Source organism: Lepidochelys kempii, chromosome 8, assembly GCF_965140285.1.
Source record: "Lepidochelys kempii isolate rLepKem1 chromosome 8, rLepKem1.hap1, whole genome shotgun sequence".
Classification (NCBI taxonomy): domain Eukaryota; kingdom Metazoa; phylum Chordata; order Testudines; family Cheloniidae; genus Lepidochelys; species Lepidochelys kempii.
The window spans coordinates 12,868,519-12,895,008 of NC_136387.1; the positions used below are offsets into that span (position 1 = coordinate 12,868,519).

General features: G+C 43.3%; 2 protein-coding genes across 3 annotated transcripts in view; both read left to right on the plus strand.

Moving 5' to 3' along the window:
- VDAC1 (voltage dependent anion channel 1) overlaps positions 1-26,490 on the plus strand; it is a 352,647-nt gene that overhangs the window by 43,593 nt on the left and 282,564 nt on the right. The window lies entirely within an intron of this gene.
- On the plus strand, positions 890-21,848 carry SKP1 (S-phase kinase associated protein 1). 2 transcript variants are annotated; one of them, XM_073355590.2, is made up of 7 exons: positions 903-999; positions 3,362-3,486; positions 4,804-4,900; positions 15,024-15,097; positions 16,711-16,854; positions 17,569-17,709; positions 20,597-21,848. In XM_073355590.2, the coding sequence occupies exons 3-7, from the start codon at positions 4,804-4,806 to the stop codon at positions 20,630-20,632; spliced, it is 492 nt and encodes a 163-aa protein (XP_073211691.1). In that variant the 5' UTR covers positions 903-999; positions 3,362-3,486; the 3' UTR covers positions 20,633-21,848. The 2 variants fall into 2 exon arrangements, with proteins under 2 accessions (XP_073211690.1, XP_073211691.1); XM_073355589.1 differs by lacking the exon at positions 3,362-3,486 and having other exon boundaries at positions 890-999.

Consider the following 26,490-nt stretch of genomic DNA (forward strand, 5'->3'; position numbering starts at 1 on the left):
ATTTTTCTTCCAACAATAAAAATGAGGGGACACCAATTTGTGTAGAAGGTAGGGAACTTGGGGATTAAATCTCTGAAAATGAGGTGCACTTGACAGAGCTGATAAAGATTTCCCTTTAGTGCAAGGGTTAGAGGTCTTTGTGTTTTGGGGCAGAAGGCTGAATTTTGTTCCTCTGAAGGCTAGAGTAGCTGAGGTGTTTAGGTCAGTAACACTCCCCATGTCCAAACTGGACTGAGCTTTGTTATAATATTCCTCCAGTGCAGTTTTCAAGATGTAACAGTATTATCTATATAGCATTTGCACCTAAGCGATCTGATCAGAATCATGCTACAACTAGGAAGATGTGGTCTCTTCCTGACAGGTATTAATGAATCCTGCCGTGGAAATATCATCACTCCCATTTTGCTAATGGGGAATGAGACATGCCAAGAACTGGGAACAGAACCCCAGAGGTGGGGGGGGGATGAGAAGCTGCTGGCTAGAGGCTGGGCCCTGGGAACAGGGCAACATGGGCCCTAGCCCTGGAGGCCGTCTACACCACTAGCAAGGGGCATGGAGGAAACACGTGCTGGCGTGACCCCCTCCATCCACTATGAGGCTGTTGCCGTTGCCATGTGAGGCAGCTTTTCTGGCAGGGGCACCCTCTGCCTGAAAGACGCCGTGGCTGTTGCTTAACTCCCCCAATCTGTTTACGTGCATGAAATCCCTTCCCCCTCGCCCCCCCCCCCCCCCCCGTATCTAAGGTGGAGGTGAGGAGGGCGTTTGTGTCCCGCGGGGGAGGGCTGCATTTTACATTTCTTGGCGATCACTCAGGCGATCTGCGCGGACACCTACAGTTGGTCTGTGACGCAGCCGGGAGGGGTCCTTCGCCCTCCACCTCCCGGAGTCCCGCCCCGCCCCGCGCTATAAAAGGCGTCGCCGCAGTCGGGCCCTAGTTGTAGCTGCTGCCGCCGGGTCTCGGTCAGCGCGGAGGGACGTGGAGCCGGGCGCTGTCTCGCGGTGAGGGGCTGACGGCTCACGTCTCTTCCCCAAGCTCGCCTGCGCCTGCCGGCGGTGGGGCTGGCAATCCCGGGAGCGGGGCGGGGCCGGGCCGAGGGCTCTAGGCCAGGCCGGGGCTGGAGGCCGCAGCGGCCGCTTGGGGGAAGCGGGGCCTGGCCCCGCGCGGAGGAAAGTGGGGAGGTGGTTGCTGCCTGGGGAGCCGCCTCTTCCCCCAAGTGGGGTGGGGAAGCGCCTTCGGGCCAGGGGGCTTCGTACCACTTGTGGCGGGGGGAGGGCCGCGGGCTTCCCTGGGCGAAGGGCGGGCAGGCCGGCCGGCCGGCCTCGGTCAGCGCGGGGTAACGCAGGATCCCTGCCCCCGGTGCTGCTCAGGTAGAAGGACGCCTCAGCCCCTGCCGCGCAGGCAAACCCCGGGCTGCTCTCTGCTCCGCTGTGTTGTGCGTTGCCCTGGGCTCCACGGAGCAGTTTCTTAGTGTGTGTGTGTGTGTTTGTTTGTCAGACCTTAAGCAAGTGTCTGAAACGTGACCCTTTTTAATGGCTGTTGTGTGGGAGCCTGAGAAATACAGGGGACGAGCCCGGAGTACGTCTTTTAACAGCTTCGCAGGGCGCAGAGCTGGCTAAAGATACCGTAAATGGTTCAGCTGAGCAGCTGCTCCCGTAATATTTGAGCGCAGTGCTGTAATTTAAGTACATCTCTTTAATAGTAATACTAAAGTGCTACCTGATTAAGTGTTCTCAAAATACAGGATCTGCACTGTTCTGCTTAGTCACTGAGCTGTACTGGTGTTTGAGGCTAACTTGTTTTCCAAGTTCTCTACTGCAAATGATATTTCTCTTCTAGGAGGTACTCTTTTTACTAACGAAGTACAAACCCTGATCTCCATGATTGATAATGAGAATTAAACTACTTAAAATGTCCTTTTGATTAGGACTTTCTAACAATAAAGCCCTGTTTGTGACACTGATGTAATCAATGTGTATTTGAGTTTTGGACTTAAACTGATGTGTGAAACTGACCTTAATGTAAATAGTATTGCATAGACTGAATTTGATCAGGCAAAATCTATGGATATATCCCATTGTGCAGAATTATGTAATAATCCTAGACTTCTACAACCTAGGCATGTATGAACATTAATTTTACACTTCTCGCATTTGTTGCACCTTAACATGACTAAGTTTTGGCTGACTAGATCCAAATAGCATCTTGACATTATACCTATGTCTAATTTTAAACTATTCATTGTGTGAAAATATTCTGTGTGGCTTAATGTCATGTGGTTAATCAGGTCGTGCTAATAACTACTCAACCTATTGTGTCAATGCACTGAATATACAAGAAAACTTGATGCTGTCACTCTAATAACAAATGTAAACTTGAAATTGCTCCTTTCAAAAACATTCACATGAAGGGAGAAGTGTAAATTTCAGTTTAAAGAGAGTCTTGTATTTCCTGATCGCAATAAGCAGCAATTTCTATATGACATCATGTAATCAAAATACTTAGATATATGAGACTCTCCCTTCACTGAATATTTCAGCTTAGACTGAAAATAGGGCATTTAAAAATACTGCTGACTCAGTCTGCTTATGGAACAAGCAGTGCTATGATGTAAATCAAATTACACTTAGTAGAAATTTGCTGTATTGACACTAAACAAACTGTAAGCAATAACTTAATTCCAAAATTTCAAGGAAACTAATTAATAAAATGCAGGAAGTCTAAATAGTCAAAAGTAGACTTCCTGTCTTGTCAGTGCTTTCCCTCCTGGCCCCCCCCCCCCAAAAAAAAAAAGTAAAAAGGATTGCGGGGTGACTGTTTTTAGATGTGAAGTTATATTTATATCTAGCAAATAAGCTAGATTTGTACTTGAGGACATCTTAACTTTTCATTGTAGGACTGGTCTGCTTAATAATATTGAATGATGTAACTTTAATCAATATTCAGCAGTCTTAAAAGAAAAACCATAGTTGTAACATTGCAGCAATAAATTCAGTATCCTAGTTCAGTGAGAAATGCAGTGCTCATGAGTCTGAGTCCATCCAAAAATACCCATACCACTTAAGGTATAGTAACATTTTCATATGGGGTTAAAGGATTGGCTCGAACTCTGCCAAACATAAATTGAGATGAGGTTCTATATTCAGCTTGTATTCTGCTTAATAACCTGCACTGGCTGGGCTTCATTGGGCTGGGTTTGTTGCAGTACTCCGGATCAGCAGTATTGACATGCTAGAGTCTGCCTTGTGGAGCAGATAATGCAAGCTAGCTGAAAGAGCGACATCCAGTCAGCTGCTTTAATTGCAGTAGATCTTGGGTCTGTGGAATCTTAGGCCCCCTAACCCTTACCTTTTGTCCCCAAAGCTTTTTCCAGCAGGTTTTGAATTGGATTGTCTGACTGTGTCAAATGATGCATGACTTAGCTCTCTTATATCCACTAATGGAGCTCTAAACTGTGATATCCTTCTGCAAAGCAAAATAACAAAAAGGTAATAAATGACCAGAAAAGGTCTTGAGACATGGAAGGCACTAGGGCTAATGACTTCACACAGGCTCTTCTCCAAGTATAGCTGCCTTCAGAGACCTTTCCTGTTAACGTAAATTGCTTTCACAGCTAGTATAGAATCAATTAGTCTAGACTAATTCTTTAACACTGCAATAGAAGCAAGCTTGCTTTCTTCTTCTATTAGCTGTTAACTGGAGAAATTCACTAATACAGCTTACATATTAATTGTAATGAATTAAAGTCGGTTTCTAAAATTTGAAGTAGCTTGGCTTCAGAAGCACTCTTGAAGGACTTGTGTGTGTGTGTGTATGTATGTATATATATTTTTTTAAGGCACTGAGGCACCATTATCTCATCTGACCATCTGCATAGCCATAGAACCTCACCCATTGTATTTGAGCTGTAGCATAACTCTTAGGAAGATCAGTTTTGTGAGGCTTGATAATCAGACTCCTAATAAAAACACCTCCAGGAAACTCAAACGCACATGCTGCAACAAGTAATCTTACAGTTTATTATTGTTGTTCCTGAACTTGTTAAGATTTATGCTCTAAAATCCTTCCCTCCTCCTTTCCCCCCCACCCCCCGACCTAGCAATGTATTAAGTAATGTCTTGAACAGTAAGTGTGGTGGCAGGTGTGAAAAGCTTACCCAGTATCTGTTCTGAAAGCTCTCCAATATCAGTAATATGTCAAACTTGTTTCGTCTGCGGGAGACTTGTCCAAGAAACCAGAATTTTGAAAGTGCCATGGGATCTAACTTCACCTGAATAGTCTCCAAATCTGCTAGCCCCTTCTGCCATCTGAAGAAATATTGGTATTTGGGAGTACTTGGAAGTTTTGGTGCGTCACTTAAAACCATATTTAAGATCAGAGAGGGATGCTACTGCAGCTTTAGTATTGCCAACATATGGCTGGCATTCATTCACATTGCATCATTGCCCTAAAACTTAAATGTGAAATGTGTTGGCCTCTTGTTCAACATATTAGACACTTCCTAATTGCTTAATCTTAGAATACTACTTTTCCACTTTCACATCCTCAGCTGCTTTTCTCTAGAAGTAGTGAGTTAAGACTTGCTTATCCAAACAGTAAATTTTGTGAAGATGTCTCTGATTGTATGGGGGACGCTTCATTTGCCCTTCCATATACAATGGTGTGTCCCATCTTGATGGCATTTGTCTTGAAGAGGCAATATGAATGGTAAAGATGGCTTTTGTAACTTGAACAGCACTTTGTATTACACTAACTTCTCTGCAAACCATTGCATGAAAATAACTGGTGACTTTCTTGTGTTGTAGATGCCTTCCATTAAACTGCAAAGTTCAGATGGAGAAATTTTTGAAGTTGACGTTGAAATTGCAAAGCAATCTGTAACTATCAAGACTATGTTGGAAGGTAAGAGTCCAGATTTGAGCGAAAAGCTTATTGCAAACTAATGTCCCAGGAAACATCACTCAAATCAGAATTTTTAAAAACTGAGGTGCATTACCACAATTCCACTTAAATGGTTCTTGGAAGCACTGTCTTAGGCACAAATATAATAAGAGAAGGGATTAGTACAACCACAAATAGCAAAGCAAACAGTTATATAAGTAACACTTAAGTGTGGGTTCTTATGGTGTAGTTGTAAGGTAGAGGTGAGTTTTGATGTGCAACTTACTTGGCTATTTAGGTCTAAAGTACAGGTACTGATTTGTGGTGGTAGGCAAGTAGCACAAATTGATTCTAGGCATGTGATCATGCTAAATAGCTGATTTCCACAAAACATTTCTATTCTGGGTTGAATTTACTGGCTTTGTGTGATGGCAACTGAAGTACAACAAACGTAACTTAAACATCAAAGCTAAGAGATGAAAGTGTGTTTAAAAAGTAAAAAGAAGTAAACGGTGACGGGGATATCAGACTGGCCCTATTGTCTGAATCTTTAACTTAGCTGTTAGCTGCTGCTGCTTTTTTAAAACTGAAATACCCAGTATGTCTCAAGGTCTCATTTACATTAACCTCCCACCGTTGGCAGCTTACAACAGAGGACAGACTGTCAGTGCAAGTCTACCAAATATCTTCCAATTGATGTGAAAACTATCTTTTGTTTGACTTTCTGTTGTAGAAGTTTTGTCATCATAGCCTCTGCAAAACGCACCTCTGTATTTGACATGTCTGTGGTATGAATGTTTCTCTTAAACCTTGTCTACAACTTTGGGGGAATTTTGCATCATGGCATGTGGGTAGAATTCATGTCCCCCTCCGATTTCTTGGCTTCCCCATGGAAAAATGATTTTCTCATGGGGGAAGCAAAGGGAAACTGTAAGAGCGGTCACACATCCCTCCCCAGCAGCTCGGGCATGTTGTTTCAGGCGTCTGGAGCAGCTGGTGGAGAGGAAATGCCGGCGAGGGGATGCCAAGACTGGTGGCACCTATCCTGCACAGTACAGGCCTTCCTCTTCCCCTGCAAGGAACGGCGGGGCTGGGTTAGACCAACCACCAGAAACCTCCCCTGGCTGCTGGAAGTGCTTCATCTCACCCACCCTAGCTTCTTGCTCCCATTGCTCCTTCAGCTGTGGTGGGAGGGTGAGTCACTATACAGGCAGCTGCTCCTCCCTGCATAACCCCTTGCTGACCTCCAGCCACCTTCACCTGGACCCTCCTGCAGAGTCCCATTGCCTTTGCACCCCAATGAGCTCCTCTGAATCCAGATCATGCCCCCGCATCCAGCCCTCCACTCAGCTGCCTGCACCCAGATTGCCCCACCCAAAGCCCCCTCACCTCACCTGGATCCTTCCACGCTTGGATCCTGCCAGTCTGAGCCTGCCCTGGTTCGGAGGCGCCAGGCCTCAGGGTGTTTTTGGACAGACTGGGCACTTGCGATGTCAGGGTCGGGTGCAGCCTCACCGCTGTGTCCCGTGCGAGGGGGCTGCAGGGTGATCTCCCACCTTTGGGTAGCCAGTGGCCTGAGCTCCCTATAGCTATGCTGGAGCCTCCATTTATTTATTGACAAATAAATTTGGAAGAATTTTAAAATACTGTGTGCAGAATTTTCATTTTATTTTTGGTACGGAATCCCTCAGAAATAGTCTACATTAAGCTTCTTTGGCAAAAAATTGCCAGTTGGTGGAAGCCCTGGTATATACAAGGCTTTAGCACCAGAGTCCTTATCACTGTTGCTTTTAGCCTCTTTTGAGCAGACTGATGACATGGTATTAAGTGCCAGTGGCCTTGTGCAGTGTCTGCCCCAGGGTGTCTGTTATCAACCTTCACCTGTGAAACCAGTGGCACTCTCCTTCCAAACTACAGTCCCTCTTGTAGACGTGCTGTAGTCTTTTTTTTTTCCAGTCTGTTGGCTCACTTTAACTGGCACTACTACTTCAGAGAAAGGGCCTATACAGTACTCACTTGTGTCTTGTTTCTTATTTCTTATCTTTTCCTAAAGTGTCAGAAAAGATGCTTGTTTCTAAATGCAGTTATTTCCTCAAGTGTGACACATTTGTCAATGTCAAATTCATATTGAATACAGTTGAAAATAAGAAATGTTTTTATAGGCAGTCAGCTGTTTTCATGGTTGAGCTGTTTTGGTCAGGGATAGTCTGAATGGCAAATTTGCATTCGTCATCCTCAGGCTGACTGTTAGAAGTCCTCTTAAGATGCTAATTTGGACTTGTGCACAACTAATTATTGCAGTGCGGGTGTGGCAATATGCTAGAAACTGGGGGCCTCTCTGATATGCTCTGTGCCACCAATATTAGTGCAGAGAAAGGATACATATTTAAAACTTGTAAGATGCTGCTTTCTCTAGTATACCTCCTTCAGAGTAAATGTTAGATTATGCATACCATTTCCCTTGTTCAATTCTCCATGTTAATGTTGGTTTTATTTAGGCAACATGTTTCTTAGATAGCTTTCCCGTTTTTGTCCTTGAGGTTTGAAGGCAGATGGGGAAAACCTCAATTTAATCACTGTTTCTACATAAAAGTGCATTCTTGTTGGTGGTTATAACCTTAATACATATTCTTCACAACTCTTAGATGTAGATTTCATTTTTAGAAGGTGTACACTATATACATTTTTAACGTGATTTATTTTGAAGACTTTTCAGATTAGTTTTACAGCTATATCAGAAAATGAATCATTGTTCGGTTATTTCATTTACCGAAGGTAATTGAAGCCCATAGTTCACCTCCCAATGACTTCATAAACATCTCCAATTCAACAGGTTAATCATTAATATTTGGAGGATTTTCTTGCCAGGCTGTATTAGGAGGAGAACATCACCAGACAGACATTTAAATTGTTTTGTTTAACTAAAACGACATTATTATGTATTCTGGATTTTTTTTCTTCAACAGCAAACGTATAATATTTTAACAAAACAAACCTATGAATTTTCAAATTTAGTTAAACATTCAAGTTTTTTAAAATCAGGTTTGTTTGTTTTTGTCAGCCAGGTCAACATGAGAAACTTAAAATATTGGCTTATGCAGCTAACTCTGTCGTCTTCACCTTCATTTTCCTGTTTGTTCATAATCCGGAAAAGAAAAACAAGCTTTCCTGCTTTTTCAGGTCCCAAACGATTTCTCAATTTGGAATGAATTAGTCCAAAGGAAGAAAATATTCTTTCTACACTGGCAGAAGAAGCTACTGCTGTTAAAAGTGAGATTATCACTTCAACAGTCTCTGAATCCAAGTTCTTAAGTGACTTCCACCAGTTCACTGGTGTGACTTCCTTTAAAATATCATCAGCAAACATATATTTCTTGAATGGTTCTTATTCCCGAACTGGGTCTCTTTTACGGCCTGCTGCCGTTATAGTTTTTCCCTTCTAGTGAGAGAATGGTATGGTAGATCTCAAATCAATGAAGGCTACACTCAAAAAGACCTCAAGACTTCTGGAATATACTGCTCAAACAGTTTCACTTTTATTTCTACTGCCTGTCCCTCATTGAACTTTTTGAAACTTTGTACTTTTAGAGAGAGGTAAGGGATTGACTCTGTGTACACAAATTTGCAGAGGGACAATAGGGTTGAGGTCTGTTGTTTCTCCCCTCTATATATTTGTTTAAAAACATTTTTGCTGTTAACAAGCATGTTATCTCTGGAGAGACCAATCCACAGTTTGAGAACTGCAAAACTAAGCTTCTCTGATGATATCTTCTAGACTGAGCACTGAGTCCAATAGGGTAGATTAACCTAAATAATCTATACAGAAACCCCTGGAGCCCCATAAAATTGGGTACCTAATCCATGAACTATTGTAACTCATTTACAAAACTTTTCTTAAACATTACATGAATATATTCTCCTACTATAGAATTAGAAGTTATAATCCTTATTCCATGATGAGATATATTTGAGCTATATGACTTATGAGGAGAGGCTGAGGGAACTGGGATTGTTTAGTCTGCGGAAGAGAAGAATGAGGGGGGATTTGATAGCTGCTTTCAACTACCTGAAAGGGGGTTCCAAAGAATCATAGAATCATAGAATATCAGGGTTGGAAGGGACCCCAGAAGGTCATCTAGTCCAACCCCCTGCTCAAAGCAGGACAAATTCCCAGTTAAATCATCCCAGCCAGGGCTTTGTCAAGCCTGACCTTAAAAACCTCTAAGGAAGGAGATTCTACCACCTCCCTAGGTAACGCATTCCAGTGTTTCACCACCCTCCTAGTGAAAAAGTTTTTCCTAATATCCAATCTAAACCTTCCCCACTGCAACTTGAGACCATTACTCCTCGTTCTGTCATCTGCTACCATTGAGAACAGTCTAGAGCCATCCTCTTTGGAACCCCCTTTCAGGTAGTTGAAAGCAGCTATCAAATCCCCCCCTCATTCTTCTCTTCTGCAGGCTAAACAATCCCAGCTCCCTCAGCCTCTCCTCATAAGTCATGTGTTCCAGACCCCTAATCATTTTTGTTGCCCTTCGCTGGACTCTTTCCAATTTTTCCACATCCTTCTTGTAGTGTGGGGCCCAAAACTGGACACAGTACTCCAGATGAGGCCTCACCAATGTCGAATAGAGGGGAACGATCACGTCCCTTGATCTGCTCGCTATGCCCCTACTTATACATCCCAAAATGCCATTGGCCTTCTTGGCAACAAGGGCACACTGCTGACTCATATCCAGCTTCTCGTCCACTGTCACCCCTAGGTCCTTTTCCGCAGAACTGCTGCCTAGCCATTCGGTCCCTAGTCTGTAGCTGTGCATTGGGTTCTTCCGTCCTAAGTGCAGGACCCTGCACTTATCCTTATTGAACCTCATCAGATTTCTTTTGGCCCAATCCTCCAATTTGTCTAGGTCTTTCTGTATCCTATCCCTCCCCTCCAGCGTATCTACCACTCCTCCCAGTTTAGTATCATCCGCAAATTTGCTGAGAGTGCAATCCACACCATCCTCCAGATCATTTATGAAGATATTGAACAAAACCGGCCCCAGGACCGACCCTTGGGGTACTCCACTTGATACCGGCTGCCAACTAGATATGGATCCATTGATCACTACCCATTGAGCCCGACAATCTAGCCAGCTTTCTACCCACCTTGTAGTGCATTCATCCAGCCCATACTTCCTTAACTTGCTGACAAGAATACTGTGGGAGACCGTGTCAAAAGCTTTGCTAAAGTCAAGAAACAATACATCCACTGCTTTCCCTTCATCCACAGAACCAGTAATCTCATCATAAAAGGCAATTAGATTAGTCAGGCATGACCTTCCCTTGGTGAATCCATGCTGGCTGTTCCTGATCACTTTCCTCTCATGCAAGTGCTTCAGGATTGATTCTTTGAGGACCTGCTCCATGATTTTTCCAGGGACTGAGGTGAGGCTGACTGGCCTGTAGTTCCCAGGATCCTCTTTCTTCTCTTTTTTAAAGATTGGCACTACATTAGCCTTTTTCCAGTCATCCGGGACTTCCCCGGTTTGCCACGAGTTTTCAAAGATAATGGCCAATGGCTCTGCAATCACAGCCGCCAATTCCTTCAGCACTCTCGGATGCAAAGAGGATGGATCTAGACTGTTCTCAGTGGTAGCAGATGACAGAATGCGGAGTAATGGTCTCAAGTTGCAGTGGGGGAGGTTTGGGTTGGATATTAGGAAAAACTTTCCCACTAGGAGGGAGGTGAAACGCTGGAATGCGTTACCTAGGGAGGTGGTGGAATCTCCTTTCTTAGAAGCTTTTAAGGTCAGGTTTGACAAAGCCCTGGCTGGGATGATTTAGTTGGGGATTGGACCTGCTTTGAGCAGGGGGTTGGACTAGATGACCTCTTGAGGTCCCTTCCAACCCTGATATTCTATGATTCTATAATGTATTGTAATTAAAATTATCTTTAGATAGGTTTTTCCTCAAAAAGCATTTTATGAAAATCTGATTTAGATTAAAAAAAAAAAATCAGATTTAAAAAAAAAAATCATTGATTTTTTTTTTCCACCTGCAGCTGGTTGAGGCAGTCACTTAAAAGTGCCATCCAGATATTGCCTGCAGCCAGTAGGGATATAAGGAAAACTGGCATTCCCATGTGAAGTGGTAGGAACAGAACCAAAAGTTACAAATGTATTCATGTTTAACAGCAGTTCTGTCCTAGGTCAGGTTATCACATCATTAGCATCTTACTCTTTAACCAATAAATTCATTTTTAATTTCTTTTTCATTGGTACCAATGACACACCTAAAGATTGCAAAATCTTATATGATATAAGTAGCTCTATGGATATGGGGAATGTGGTGGACATGGTATACTTTGACTTTAGCAAAGCTTTTGATGTGGTCTCCCACAGTATTCTTGCCAGCAAATTAAAAAAGTATGGATTGGATGAATGGACTATAAGGTGGATAGAAAGCTGGCTAGATCGTCAGGCTCAACGGGTAGTGATCAATGGCTCGATGTCTAGTTGGCAGATGGTATCAAGCAAAGTGCCCCAGAGGTCGGTCTTGGGGCCAGTTTTGTTCAATATCTTAATTAACGATCTGATGGATTGCACCCTCAACAAGTTCACGGATGACACTAAGCTGGGGGGAGAGGTAGATATGCTAGAGTAGGGTCCAGAGTGACCTAGACTTATTGGAGGATTGGGTCAAAAGAAATCTACTGAATTTCAACACGGACAAGTGCACTTAGGATGGAAGAATCCCATGCACTGCTACAAACTAGGGACCAACTAGCTAAGTGGCAGTTCTGCAGAAAAGGACCTGGGGATTACAGCAGATGAGAAACTGGATATGAGTCAGCAGTGTGCCCTTGTTGCCAAGAAGGCTAATGGCACATTGGGCTGCATTAGTAAGAACATTGCCAGCAGTTCGAGGCAAGTGTTATTCCCCTCTATTCGGCACTGGTGAGGGCACATCTGGAGTACTGTGTCCAGTTTTGGGCCCCCCACTACAGAAAGGATATGGACAAATTGGAGAGAGTCCAGCGGAGGGCAACAAAAATGATTAGGGGACTGGGGCACATGACTTACGAAGAGAGGCTGAGGGAACTGGGCTTATTTAGTCTGCAGAAATGAAGAATGAGCGGGGATTTAATAGCTGCCTTCAACTACCTGAAGGGGGGTTCCAAAGAGGATGGAGCTCGGCTGTTCTCAGTGGTGGCAGATGACAGAACAAGGAACAATAGCTTCAAGTTGCAGTGGGGGAGGTCTAGGTTGGATATCAGGAAACACGATTTCACTAGGAGGGTGGTGAAGAACTGGAATGGGTTACCTAGGGTGGTGGTGGAATCTCTATCCTTAGAGGTTTTTAAGGTCCGGCTTGACAAAGCCCTGACTGGGATGATTTAGTTGGGGTTGGTCCTGCATTGAGCAGGGGGTTGGACTCGATCTCCTGAGGTCTCTTCCAACCCTAACCTTCTATGATTCTATGACTCTTAGACAAAAGCCTTTTAAAATGTTTGTCCCTGAATATTCTAGTCTTGTGTAGTTCCAACACTTTCCCAGAAAGGAGGTTCACAAAAACATAAGCCACCTACCTTCATTTGCATCCAGCCTTTGCTTACTGTTGTAATATGTTAAACTATAGTAGATAATGCTAAGATGGACAGACCAGATGGCTTGGTCCGCTCCAAATACAGTGGATCTCTCCTTCGTATGTTGGAGCACTGGAGGAGACTTCAGAAAGTCTCAATACATGAAAAGTAAAGCAGAAACAATGTTTCACATTTGTGAAAGCAGTTAAATTATTCAGGATAATGCTTAGCTCTGATCTCCCACTGACACAAATTGCAAACAAAAACATCTGTGGAAGTCTACCAGATGGTCTGTATGTACAGCAAACTATGCCTAATCCTCCTAAATAGGGATGCCTGTCTGTGCTCTTACACGCTAAATCACAAACATTAGAAATGAGAATGTTAGTGCCTTAACTTCTAGAAATGTCTCTTATAGATCTAGTTGAACAGACTGGATGGCCTCAAGTAGAAATTGTTTTTTAGCAATGAGACGCACAAGATAAAATACTATAGACCTTTAAAATTGTATTTTTTTACTGTTTGTCCTTCATTCCCACCTTGTAACGCCACCAAAAGCTGCTTAGTGTGATGCTGCTCTGCATGACCAATAAACAAAATTGGAAAACACGAGCAGGAAGTTATAAAAGTTCTCTCAGCAGGTGGCAGAGAATGCACTTGCTCAGTAAGCCCATCCAAAGGGATCTTGCCGCTTTTAGAGTTCAGAACATTGTTAAACTCTTCAATGTTATCAGTGGCTTTTGGTTTACATTGAAAATCAGAAGTAGTGCTTCTAAACAAATCTCTGTAATACCATAAATAGCACACTAGACAGACCATGTATTGGGAACTCTGGAATCACATGGCACTGCCTCTTACTGCTTTAGAATCCCTTGTGCAAATAAGACACTCGCTGTTGCTCCCAGACATCTGTGCTGCAGCTTCATATGCTGATAATGCAGAATTATCTTTCTAAAGGGGAGCAGGAGGAGAAACTGGAGGGCTGAAAGGGGGATGGAGGGACAGGTAGGGTTTTGACACCAAGAAAGCAGGAGGCAGTCTTTCCTAGTTCGGGGGTGCTAGAGGCTTCAGCCAGGACACATCTGCTCTCTCCCTTGGAGTGTTTAAATTCTTTATTCCACAGTCCAACACTTTGACAACTAGCTTCTCTCCCTGCACCTATATATGTCATTGCATTCAATGAAGTATATTTGAAGTTTCCAATAAAATGATCAGTGAAATACACAATACCTGTTACAGCTCACTACTGCAAGTAGACTTGGATAACAATAGCATTTCTGTTTAAAATCTCCCAATAGTGGTAATGCTGGAGTGCCAGTGTAGGTAGGACATTGGCATGTTAGCCACTGTGTGTAGGCTTGCTTTGAGGAGGTGGAGGTTGTGGTGATGCAGCAGTGGTGTATTCTAACTCAGTTAATTTCTTAATGTATTTGGATGATGCAGATCAGTTATTCATCAAATGCATAGATAATTTTATACATCACTTTACATGGCTGCATAACCTTACACAGGGCACTCAAACTAAGGTAACATACCAATTCTGATAGCTTGATTTGCAACAAAATGGTATGGTGCATCATTTAATCAGGGCAGTTACCTTAATGTGGTATTTATCCTGTGTAGTTCAATCCAGGTATGGATTAAAGTCTACGTTGTGAATTGCAGTGTGCTTTCAATATTCTCTACATGATGATGTTAGTCTCTTAGTTTTGAATTTGATGACTCAGTAGAGCATAAATGTGTTTAACCATGTCTCAAATATACTCTGAATTTTTTTAAACAGTGGTTATTGGTTTTACCACCTTCCCTAAAGGATTTTTCTTAACATGTCAAGTGATCTGTCATTGCCTCAAATAGAGTGGAAATTAACTTAGTTGTATACAGTGTTGTAGCTGTATCGGTCCTGGAATATTAGAGACACAAGGTGGGTGAGGTAATATCTTTACCCACCTTGTCTCTGGAAACTAATATGGCTTTTATGTTTCAATATACAATGCCTTGTAAGCCAAATACCCAGAATCTCTATGGCTACAGTATTAACTGCTCCTGCAGAGAGGACAGAGTATTGTCTGTAGTTCATACAGTAGCTCTTTAAGATCTCACTTAATAGTAGATTCAAAGGGAGTTCTTTTTTGGAACACTTGTAGCAAATTCGGGACCTAAAAGCTGGTACTGACAAAAGAGTTTTCCTTCCAATTATCCAACACTGTTAATAGTGGGATTACATTGAAATAGGGATGAACAGAACTTCTAATGGCAATTTAATAATCTTGCAAATAAGGAAACATAAATGCATCAGTGTATATAGAATATAAATAAAAATACTAGCTACTTGGGTATGATGAGCATTCTGTTACGTAGCGTGTAAAAGTGATGCAGCCGTGGTATTATGAAGCCTTGTCGAAGACTGCTTAATTTGAGCAGGAGAACCATAATCTGAATACAGATTGAGTGGATTAGCAACATTCTGTATCAGAATTGTATACTGTAGTTGTGGATTGAAGAAACCATCTGAATTTCAGAAAAATGAGTGAATGGCAAGTTACAGCATCTAAATCCTCTTTCCATTCTTAGATCTGGGAATGGACGATGAAGGAGATGATGACCCAGTCCCTCTTCCAAATGTTAATGCAGCTATATTAAAAAAGGTAAGATGCTACCCAGGTGCTGTTAGTAGCTTTGAACTACAAAAATGTGTAGACTGAGCCATCGCTTAATGAGAACTGGAAATACTAAATTTAAACACAAACTTTCTTGTGTACCAGTTACCTTTTTTTAGAACATAAACTGTTTATCAGTCAAAAGCAGGATTTGTTGAACTGCAGTTTCAATTTCTAGATAAGATTTTCCTGTAAATAATACAGATACACTAATTCTTTTCATATTAGTGCTCAAAGGGTGTGGGGCCAGTAGCAGTGGTAATAGCTGTTGCCAGACATACTATACAAGTGCTGTGCACCAAACTCACGATCCACACCCTCATTATTCTTGTCCAGGGGTTCTCCAGTTGTAGACTTCTTGTGGTATTATCTGAGGACTCACTTGAGCGCACCAAATTGAAATGAAAGATTGGGAGGCTTATGTTCAGATCATTAAATGCACTGGCTGGAATCTATTGTTACTAGGTGAAATGGAAGGAGGAACAAATTTGCAGGTCAGGGCTCTTCAAGGATCCTGTCTGCATTGTGTTGGAAGAGTTTGAACCAGTTTAAATGTTTGAAATGAATTGGGTTAGTTCTATAATAAGCAGCATTTGACCAGTGAGGCTAGGACAGTGCGTTATATAAACTCCTAGCCAGAGTGCAAAAGGCGACTGTAAGAGCAGGCAACCCCTGTTCCTTGTGCAGTGCTTAGGTAACACTTCACTAGTCAAAATTCAGATGAAATAAAAAATGTAATATTAGTAGACTAACTACTTGTTTTCTCCCTGACACAAATGCATAACCATTTATGCAGAGTAGCACTAATGCCTGACCGTACTGTCTGCTAATAGTTTTCTTGTTAAGCAAACCAAATACCACCTATCTGCATTTCTCAACTATCGTCAAAACTGTATGGAGAAGGTCGTACTTAAACAGTCTTGTGTTAGCGTTAACATTAAGAGCACAGTTCTGTGTGTCTGTGTTGCTTAGACCGGGGTGGCCAGCCTGAGAAGGAGCCGGAATTTACCAGTGTACATTGCCAAAGAGTCACAGTAATACGTCAGCAGCCCCACATCAGCTCCCCCATCCTGACTGCCAGCAGTCCTGCCAATCAATGCCCCCCTTCCCCTTCTGCCCCGCACGGTGCGCAGGAGCTTCTGGAGGTGAGAGGGGGGAGGAGCGAGGGCTTTGCAGGCTTGGAGGGGAGGGGAGGGAGGATGCAAGGAGCTGCGTATTAACCTCTGAAGAGCCATATGTGGCTCCGGAGGCACAGGTTGGCCACCCGTGGATTAGACCGTGCACTAATGCAAATGTAAATCTGCTCAAATATCTTCTGGGAAATCTCCAGAACCAGAATGTCTGACATTCATTACCCAGGCGCACTCAACGGGATTTTAAAAGGCTTTGAAATTCCAGGGTCTTGTAGTTAAGACTGGGTCTGTACATGTCTTACTATCAGGTACAAATAGCACTCTCACAGCACATTGTGTCCAAGATTTTGTGCATTTTTTGCAGTTTTGGGAGAGTAACTGTTCCTGTAATCTGAAGTCAGTCTAAACAGAGCTGATGAGAATGCTTAAGAACAGTTTTTTATATTGATTCTAATGTCTTAATATCAGGTGATTCAATGGTGCACCCACCACAAGGATGATCCACCTCCCCCTGAGGATGATGAGAACAAGGAAAAACGAACAGATGACATCCCTGTATGGGACCAAGAATTCCTGAAAGTAGACCAAGGAACACTTTTTGAACTTATCCTGGTAGGGTGTCCATGTTCCATTAGATGCTCTCTTCAGCACATAGCCACATTCTCTAGGCTTCTGAACTTTATCTTGGTGGTGTAGATAGAAGTGGTAGAATTGGTCTGACTTTCCCCACTTCATAGTAAAATCATTCAAGATAATACGTGTTGTGGACACCCTTCAAATACTTACTAACTACTAAGCAGCCCAATCTACGCTTGAGGACCGAAGTACAAATTTGACGTTTAGCTTTGCACTCAAGTTCAGTAATCCGGTCTTCTACTTGAGTCAAGTTTGTTGCAAACACGGTAACTTCCTTCATTTGAAAAAGGTTGTGTACTAGATTCTGTTCAGCAGCCTGAACCCACTTCAAAAGTCAGTCTTAATGTTTTGAGGCCTAGTTCCTCCTGACCCTAATGGTATGTAAGTTGGTGTGCACTTAAGCAATGTGCTGTATTGCGTGGCTAGCCAACTGGCTGCCCAAAAGACCTCATTGTTCATAGGCTTCTGTAAGCCTTTTCTAACAGGAATGTCTCAAATTTTAAGTTTGCTTAGAACTATTCTGAACTGTTCCACTAGGACTGCCCTGTCAGATATACTTAAACACTTGCTGTAATGAGCTACCTAATCAAATTAGTTTATCATAAAATGAAGGTAGTCTGTGTTTGGTTTAAGTTGTACATCCACAGAGGCAGAACGTTGATTTTAAATCTGGTGACTCTCTTTTTGCAGGCTGCAAATTACTTAGACATTAAAGGTTTGCTTGATGTCACATGCAAGACTGTTGCAAATATGATTAAGGGGAAAACTCCAGAAGAAATTCGCAAGACCTTCAATATCAAGAATGACTTCACTGAAGAGGAAGAAGCACAGGTACTCCGTAGTCTGGGTTTCATTAAATTCTGGATTGCTTATATACTGAAGTAGCCACGCTAGTGTTATACACGTTTACCCTGATATAATGCTACCCGATATAACGCGGGTTTGCATACAAGGCAGTAAAGCTCCGACACACTGCTCTGAGCAGCGTGTTAAGGGTGCCAGACCGGGACGTTGGATAAGGGGCAGAGGGTCTTGAGGGCGGTCGGGGCGCTCTCTTTCCCTCTTCCCCCCCCCCCCCCCCCGGGTCTGGGAGGCAGGAGCTGTGGGGGGCACTTTTGGGGGCCTCATAGTCCCAGAGTGGCCCAGGGGATTAGCAGGGGGCTGGGAGCAGCCCGATCTGCTTCCCTCGCCCCAGCTGTGTCACTCGGGGGAGTGGGTATGGGGGAAGGGATCCCCCCACACTCACTGGCAGCGGCGGAAGTGGAGCAGCCCAGCCCCAGCGTGCTCCAATCTGCCAGCTCCCAGCCGCGGCTCTCCGCTTCCCGCTTCAGGTGAGTACAGGGGGCATCCTTTCCCCAACCTTCCCGCACTCACTGGTGGCAGGAAGCGGAGCACCGCAGCTGGGAGCTGGCGAAGTGGAGTGGGATGGGACTGTGTTGCTCTGCTTCCTGCCATTGCTGGTGAGTGCCTGTCGGGGGGTGTGGATAGGTGTCGGGACAGGGAGCAGGGGGGTTGGGTAGGAGGTGGGGTCCTGGGTGTGATTAGGGATGGTGGTGTCTAGAGGGGGTGGTCAGGGAACAAGGAATGGGTGGGCAGCAAAGCAAGTTAGATATAATGTGGTCTCACCTATAACGCGGTGAGATTTTTTTTGGGGGGGGGGGGTCTCCTGAGGACTGCATTCTATCGGGGTAGAGGTGTCGCTAATGTGTTTCAACTCATAGACTTCCTAGCTAAAACTAGGATGTTTGGTCTAAATATTATAAAGTGTAATGCAATTGTGCTAGAATTGTTGCCTCAGTTAACTTGCCACTTAAGTTTATCCCTGTGTAGACATACCCTGTGGCTGGCCCAAATCAGCTGACTCTGCTTATGGGGCTCGGGTTCTGGAGCTGACAAATCACTGAGTAGAGGGTTGAGCTCGGGCTGGAGCCCGAGCTCTGGGACCTTGGGAGAGTGGAGAGTCCCAGAGCTCAGGCTCCAGCCTGAGCATCTACAGAACTGTTTTTAGCCCCACAACCAGAGCCCCTGCAAGCCCAAGTTAGCTGAACTGGGCCAGCTGCAGCTCTGCTGCAGGTTTCTTATCCCTCTCTAGATGTACCCTTACAGGTTAATGTTTAGCATGTGGCTTTTTTCACAAGTGAATTAATATCATTATGTCAGACTTGCAAACTTTTTTGACTGAGGTCAGTTAAAATGTAGATTGACCTATATCACTCGGGTGTGGGGGAAATAAAATTACCCACCCCCTGAGTAACGTAGCTGTGCTGACCTAAACCCTGGTGTTAGCTGCAGCTAGGTTGAGGGAAGAATCACTGAAGCTAAACCAATAATAGGACATTCTGGGTTGCCATAAATAGTTCTTTGTTGCCCTTTCCAAAGCCTCAGCAGTAAAGCTGTAGGTGTGTTGGGGCACCCACCTAAAAAGATTCAAGCTACTCAGAATTTCCCTAATAAGGCCTTTCAAAGAGTTAATTAAAACAAGCTGTGCTTTATGGTCTACCTTAAAATGATCATTAAACAACCATTTTTAAGCAGAGTACTCTGGAAGCTGCAAACTTATTGAACAGGTTATAGAACTTGAGTGTAAAGTCAATGCACTTCAGCTCTTCCTAAATCCTGTATAGCAGTGGTCCCCAACCTGTGGAGCCTCTGCCAGTCAATCACTATCTCCGGGCCGCTAAAATCTGGCGGGGCTCAGGCAGGCAGGTTGACTACCTGCCATGGTCCCACACTACTCCCAGAAGTGGCTAGCTGTTCGCATGTCTCTGCAGCCCCTGGGGTGTGGGGAAGGTGGCTCTGTGGAGCTGGCCAGTGGAAGCTGCGGGGGCACTGCTTGTGGACACAGGCAGTGTACAGAGACCCGTTGCCCCCCCCCCCCTTTCCTCCAGGGGCTGCAGAGATGTTTCAGCAGCTATCCGCATCTGGGAGTGGTGTGGGGCTGTGGCAGGCAGCCTATCTGAGCTGAGCTGCACTGCCAGCCGGGAGCCACCTGTGGTAAGCCCCTTCTGGGCCGAAGCCTACACCTCTCACCCTGTCCTGTGCCTCAGCCCGGAGCCCCCTCCTGCACCCAAACTCCTCCCCCCCCCAGCCCACACTGCTCACCCCTTGCCCCAGGCTCAGCCAGTGCATGCCCCACAGTTGAGAATGTTACACTGATTTGTGACAGTCCCTGAAGGATTTTGGTTCCATAAACCACAAATGACACTAAATAAGTAAAATTCATGAACTGTCCAGTGGATTCTATGAGATTAGGTGCAGTGTGACCATATGATCCCTGCACCCCCTCCTGCCCCAGCCCAGTGAGTGTGTGTGTGTGTGTGGGGGAAATGGAGTGAGCGGGGCGTGGCCTCAGGGAAGGGGCAGGGTAGATTCTGGGTTGATCTTAAATTCAAAAAGTGATCTTGTATGTTAAAAGGTTGGAGACCACTGATGTATAGCAAGTTGACCAGTTAACTAGCTATTCATGAGTAGAACATGCAGGCTATTTTAGGAAGTGGTTGGAAGATGCATATATTATCTTCAGTAACTTCTCAATCTGCAATGGTAAATATTTTACGAAAATTAGTTTCAATCATCCAAGTAAAAATCTGGCATTTCTTCCAATGTCACCCTTTTTGTGGGAAAGGATGCCACTGGGGCTGTTTTTGTCTAATTAGTTTTTAGAAGTTCATAGCATGCGTATAGTACTACATCTAATTAAAGCTTTATCTTGTTTAAGGTACGCAAAGAGAACCAGTGGTGTGAAGAGAAGTGAAGTTTTGTGCCTGACACTCTAACACTGTAAGGATCGTTCCAAATACTAGTTGCACTGCTCTGTTTATAATTGTTAATATTAGACAAATGCAGCAGCAAATGAAGTTGTATTAGCAGGATATTGTTCCCTTTGCATGTGTAGTGTTTTTTTGAGTACAGATTTAAATCCTATGGTTGAGTTTTTACCAGTGTAATCAGATGTCTTTTTACTTTACTCAGCAATGAATAAAACTGAACTAAGCGTGGATTCTGTATGGAAATAGCACTTCAGGTTATCCTGTTCATGACTCTTAACTGTCCATGTCCAGTTACAATGTTACCTTGAGATGTCAGAATTTAGATAAGCATTTAAACTCCACTGTAAATAAAACCACTTGCAAAAGTTTTCTGAAATGGAATTAACAAAGCATATTTTTATTCAAAGAACTAAAGGGTTTCTTGGGGAACCAGGCTGAGTGAAGAGTTGTTGAGTTTCCTCCAAACTTCTAAATATGAACGATAATTACCCTTGGAGTAAGTTAGTACTTGACACAGTTCTTAGTTGGTCACAGGCAAATACTTAGGCATTACAAAATCTCTTCAGTGGCTAGTACTTTCTAAGCCTGTTTTGGTTTTGCCTGCAAAAGACCAGTCCTAGCACAAATGTGGCTTTGGCAAAACTGGGTAAGCTAGTTACCGTTAACCTGGAACTCTTTAGCCATGTAGCTTAAGACCTGCCTCTAGCTGGTACAAAGCAAAATCTGAACTGCTGTAGGCACAGGAGAGTTATGAATTTTAATAGGAAAAGCTAATTCCCAGTTTGACCAAAAACATGACTGACTTTACCAAAGTTAAACTTATTGATCCAGCATGTTGTCAGTAGCTGGCTTTAGGCAATTCTAAACCCGCTTGTGATGTAGCTTTATTAAACATGGCTTCCTGTGTCTGCAAGAAACATTTCACCTATGTACTGTACACGAAATCACAGCTTGTAGACTCTTCATTATTGCATACAAAACAAAGCTAATGCTGTATCTAGTGTGACTTCTTTTGGACAAAGCCACTTGCAACTAGTTAAACAGTAACTGGTTTTCTGACTTTTACAGTTCCCTTATAGGGAGTAGGAGATGGTTGTGTAGTAAACATTTGAGGTGTGATCTTAGCTTATTGCATTCCATTTTCTGTATAAACCTTAGTCTAGAATTAACCTTAATAAATGTACTTCTCTTCATTTTAAAGATCATGGTGTTGCACTAAGTGGTGTTAAAGGGTTAATGATGGATGTGTTAGAAAAATCTTGTTAATTTAACAAGAGCAACTTGACAGCCTCTAGAACACTCCGTGAATAGCACGTCTTACTAAACAGTAAAACTTGAAATTGCTGATAAACTTCAATGTAGCTGCTGCATAAACAAAATCTCTGTAGAGAAAATTTTAACATCTGACTGTGTTGACTGACTGCCAGTTTGCACTATAAACAGTTTCTCCAACTACAGTCCATGGAATTGTGTCCAAACAATGGAGAGTTGGGTATAGCTATTAAGAGGTGGGCAACAGCATGAAAAATTGGAGAGCCTCTGCTGTAGCACCCAAGCAAACTTGCTCTCCACCCATCCCTTAACTTGCTTCCTCCAGCCTGCCACAGCCTCTCCAGAGGGGTTGCTGAATAATGGGTCCTACGTTCAGGGTAATGGTAGCATCATTGGAGCATCCTAATGCTACCAAAAATAAATTCTCTTGGTGACAAATGGGGCCTCTTCTATGCAAGCAATGCCGTTAATCTTAGAAATGTTAACACCAAAAATCTTCTGTGGGAAACAGTACACTCTTTAGGAAAGAAAATGAGACCCACTGCTACAGTTAGTGGCGTAAGTTAATCCTGTTTCGAAGACTAATATTAAAGCGAGGTCATGGGTCCTTAGATGTTCAGTTCCTTCCTTAACACAGGTATCAAGATGAACTTGTGTTTAGGGCTTTGTTGTTTTATGTTGCATCCAGTAACAAAGGGCTTAAACTTGCTTAGTGTATCTTCTGAGACAAGGGTTGGCCACCACTTAAAAAGTGATGTGATCTACCCTACTTCAAACTGATTCTTCTTTTTGGTGGGTGGAAGAGAAACTACAGTCCTACACATCGGGGCAGTTCACCTCTCCTCTCATTAAATGTTCCCTTCCCTTATCTTCTGACTATGCCTTATGGCAAGAGGCAAACCTACATGCAGCTCAGCTGCACTCTTGCTGTCTGTAGGTATATCCTGACCTAGGCTTGGAGCGGGTATCAGTGCTCAGCTGTACCATAAGGTGAGGACTGTGGCAGGGTTTAGGATGGGGAGGAGGCAGAAGTGTAATGCCACATAGTAGAATGGGAAAAGTGAGGGGGGCAGACTCAAGAATATGTATTGAATTGCCCTAACTGTGTGTAATGCACCTGAGAAGAGACCTCTTCTCAGACTGGTCTGAGAATTGCTGATCTTCATTGGAGGGTTTATAATCCAAGATGTTCGTTCATTATACTAACTCATGTTTGCAGGATTCTTATGACCTCAGAATAACAAACTCTAATCTAAAATGCCACCTGGAGCAATGGTGGTCTGATATTCTAACTAGTCTCAGTAGTGCTTAAAAATAAAAAAAAATCATAGCATAGTGCTGGAAGGCTATAATAACTTCAGTGCTTACTGAGACAAGGAGAAGCGCATCACCATTTCTAATACAAAGAAATAGTGTTACCCAAGCCATTCCAGGAGCAGTTGCAGGCATTCAAGATTGGCTTGCTGTTACTTAAGAATCTCTAGCTTGTAAGTAGATACGAAGTAGCTTGCTCTAAAATGACTTCCGGCTGTGTCTGTACCAAAGTTCGGGGAAAGTACTGTTTTTCTCCAACATGCCTTCTGAAAATGCTACTTGCTGCATTAAGTGATTTCAAGTAGCAAAGCTACAGAGGGGAGTTTATGGGTGCCCTTGATTTGGGGCACTGTCAGCAGAAATCTCTGTGCTAAGGACCATGCTACTGGGGAAGATGATTAGCATAGGCAAAATTTTGTCTTTATATGTGTGTGAAGGGAGAAGCAATGTGATAAGTGCTGTGGGGAGGTCTTTGCAGAACAGGCCTAGTTAAAGGGACTATGGTAGGAAGCATACTCAGTGATACTCCTAGTAGTTCTGAAAACTAGAAGGGTGGGCTGCCTCATAAAAATAACTGATTATGCCTCTGTTTAGGGGAACAACTCTTCATGCTATAGCTGGGGCTCTAATCTACTGCTCAAAAAGCACTTGCTCTGTGACCCACTGTGTTCCTGTTTGGGTGAGCTGGAGAAAAGAACCCTGCCCGTCCCACCCCTAGCACAAGTCAAGGTAGTTTTGTATTAGTGGTTCCCCTACCCCCCAACTTTCAGGCTGTTGGTAATCGGCTACTGTAATCTAATCTCTCTACTCTTCCAGTTTTAACAAGATTTAAATCCAACACCTCATCCTTTAGCCTTTACACATCTTCCTTTATAAGTGTGCATTAGAAATGTCTCTTTGGGGAATTGACTGGCTCAGGAGTTATTACAGGACTCCAGGCTTCAGCTTCTGCAGTGCCAGTTCAAAACCAGCCAAGGGCTGCTAGCCTGTGAAATGTTAGTTGTCATACTTTCAGCAGATAAGGTAGGGTGAACTTAATCAGAGTCAAAAAGGGATAGGAGGTTTCTCTGGATATCAAGAGTAGCTAGGGTTGTTATAAGTAATGGGAGAGGGAGGGGAAGCTTTGGAAGAGAGATCTATAAGGCTCACATTTCAGAGCTAAAGCCAGGCTACTAGAGAGCAGGATGAGATTGAGGGGAGCGGGTAGGGATAGTGCATATTTTATAGCAGCCTACTGCAGAATTCTTATACCTTTCTCTAAAGCATCTGGGTTTTTGACTGTTTGGGCCGGGGGTGGGTGGGAAGGGAGGAGGATATACTAGACTGCTCAGGTCAGTCATTCATGTAAGGAGTGGGAGAAGGAGCTCCCCTCATACATAAAGGATCTAGTTATTGGGACATAGCATGTGTTGAGTAGAATACAGGAGGCAGTAGCCCAGGCTTCTAGCAGAGATGTGGATAAATGAACGTTTTTTACCAGCACTGCATTCATTTCAAAATGCCATAATAATAAAGTGACTGCTTATCTGACCATTCTGATTCTTTAAGGGCAAGTTATGCCCATGTTCTTTTCTGTTTGACTTTTTCCCCTTGCCATGTTCAGTAACAGATACAGCTTTTATTGGCTGAACCAAGGTAAAGGGTGACTGAACTAGGCCCTTGTGTATGGAAAAGAGGATTGGTGATAAAGAAATCTGCCTCAGCTGCTAGCATTCTCCATGTCATTCATATACTCACAGTTGGCTATATGCAATTAGTCTAAAAGCCCTGCTGCCTACAAGTAGGGAAGAAACACAGGAATCTTTAAAATAGTAAGAAATGAGATCTTACAATATAATTGTATAGGATTATAACCCCCCAGTGGCCCTTTATGAAGGGCCAGGCTGGCACACTTCTTTATTTATAAAGCTATAAACATATTTTGAACATAAAAGCCAAAAAATACAAACTCAGTGATGTAAAAAAAAATTACAGTATAGGGTGGATAGTTATTGGACAAATGAAAGTACAGCTGCAAAACACTTATCTGTGCTACATACATACAGTGGTTTTACTTGACTTAATGAAGTGGTATTTCTGTGACTTCTACATTCAAACAGAAAATCAAATGGGTAATTAATAAAAATGAAACTGTCATATGAGAACTAAATCTTGCTGCAGTAAAAATGTACAGGCAAGGTTGTTTTTTTTTTAAAAAGTAAAACTTCCTATAGCATATCTAAAGACTTTTTTTTTGGTATTTAAAAAAATTAGGATCTCTGTTTTGGCTTCCTAGGGCAAGTTGTAAAAAGTGATAACATTTACTCAATATTTTTTCCTTGGAAGGGGCAGCTTAAAGGTCTCCTTGCATGTTTCAAGAACTAAACAATCGAAGTCTGCTCTGTTACACACACGCATGTGCACTCTCTCTCTCTCTCTCTCTCTCTCAGTTACAGCCCTCCACCTACAGGGCTTACTGAATTTAGCCTAGTATCTGAGAGCAGAGGATAGGGTCAACAGCTGAACTTGTACAACTAAAGCAGGGCAAATTATATTTCGCACAAAGTCAGAACAAGGCTAGAGGTTAAGGGCCACATTTAGTGATAGTGTACAGCAGTCAGAAAATGGGTGTAAGTTGCAAAGGGATCCAATGATCCTGGTTCCACAGCTATGCAAACATCACTTGCCCACTTTGGATAGAAGAGGAAAAGCTGTAGCAGGAACAGGCTGTTAGCCAGAGTGCTACTAAGCAGATCCTGCAACAGTGGGAAATGGAAATCAACTGAGTAGACTGTGATATCAGGCAGCCCTTCTCAGATGTTGCCAGGCACTTCTGGGGTCCCAATTAGCATTAGACTAAGTGGGTGCCACTTCCACTGAATGCTGAAGTCAATGGTAGTGGTGTCTGTTTACTCCAGCATTGAGTTTGGCTCTTGGTCAAATGGTGCCATTTATATACTGCAGAACTTTCTCCCATAGTATCCTGGAGTGTTAGCTAGCCACAGCTGTTTGTCCATTTGTACTCTCCTGTGATGGCTGCTGAGGGGGTCGGTTACATTTGTTTTGCACAACCACAGTAGGTGCAAGTTTCACTTTACACCCAATATTTTGCTGAACATACCCAACCACTAACCCGTGCTATAGCTGAACCATATCTTGTGGTTTTAATAATACTACTGCTGGTCATGCCCACAGCACTTTATATCTGAGAATCTCAGAGCACTTGAAAAAAGATTAGCATTCTCATCTTACAGATGGGGAAACTGAGGCACAGAGC

Bases quoted from the DNA above. Each gene is read 5' to 3' on its own strand.
- SKP1 (XM_073355589.1), top strand. From the start codon at position 4,804: ATGCCTTCCATTAAACTGCAAAGTTCAGATGGAGAAATTTTTGAAGTT. The intron at 16,855-17,568 runs GTAGGGTGTCCA...CTCTTTTTGCAG, and splicing joins CACTTTTTGAACTTATCCTG to GCTGCAAATTACTTAGACAT. The intron at 17,710-20,596 runs GTACTCCGTAGT...ATCTTGTTTAAG, and splicing joins CTGAAGAGGAAGAAGCACAG to GTACGCAAAGAGAACCAGTG.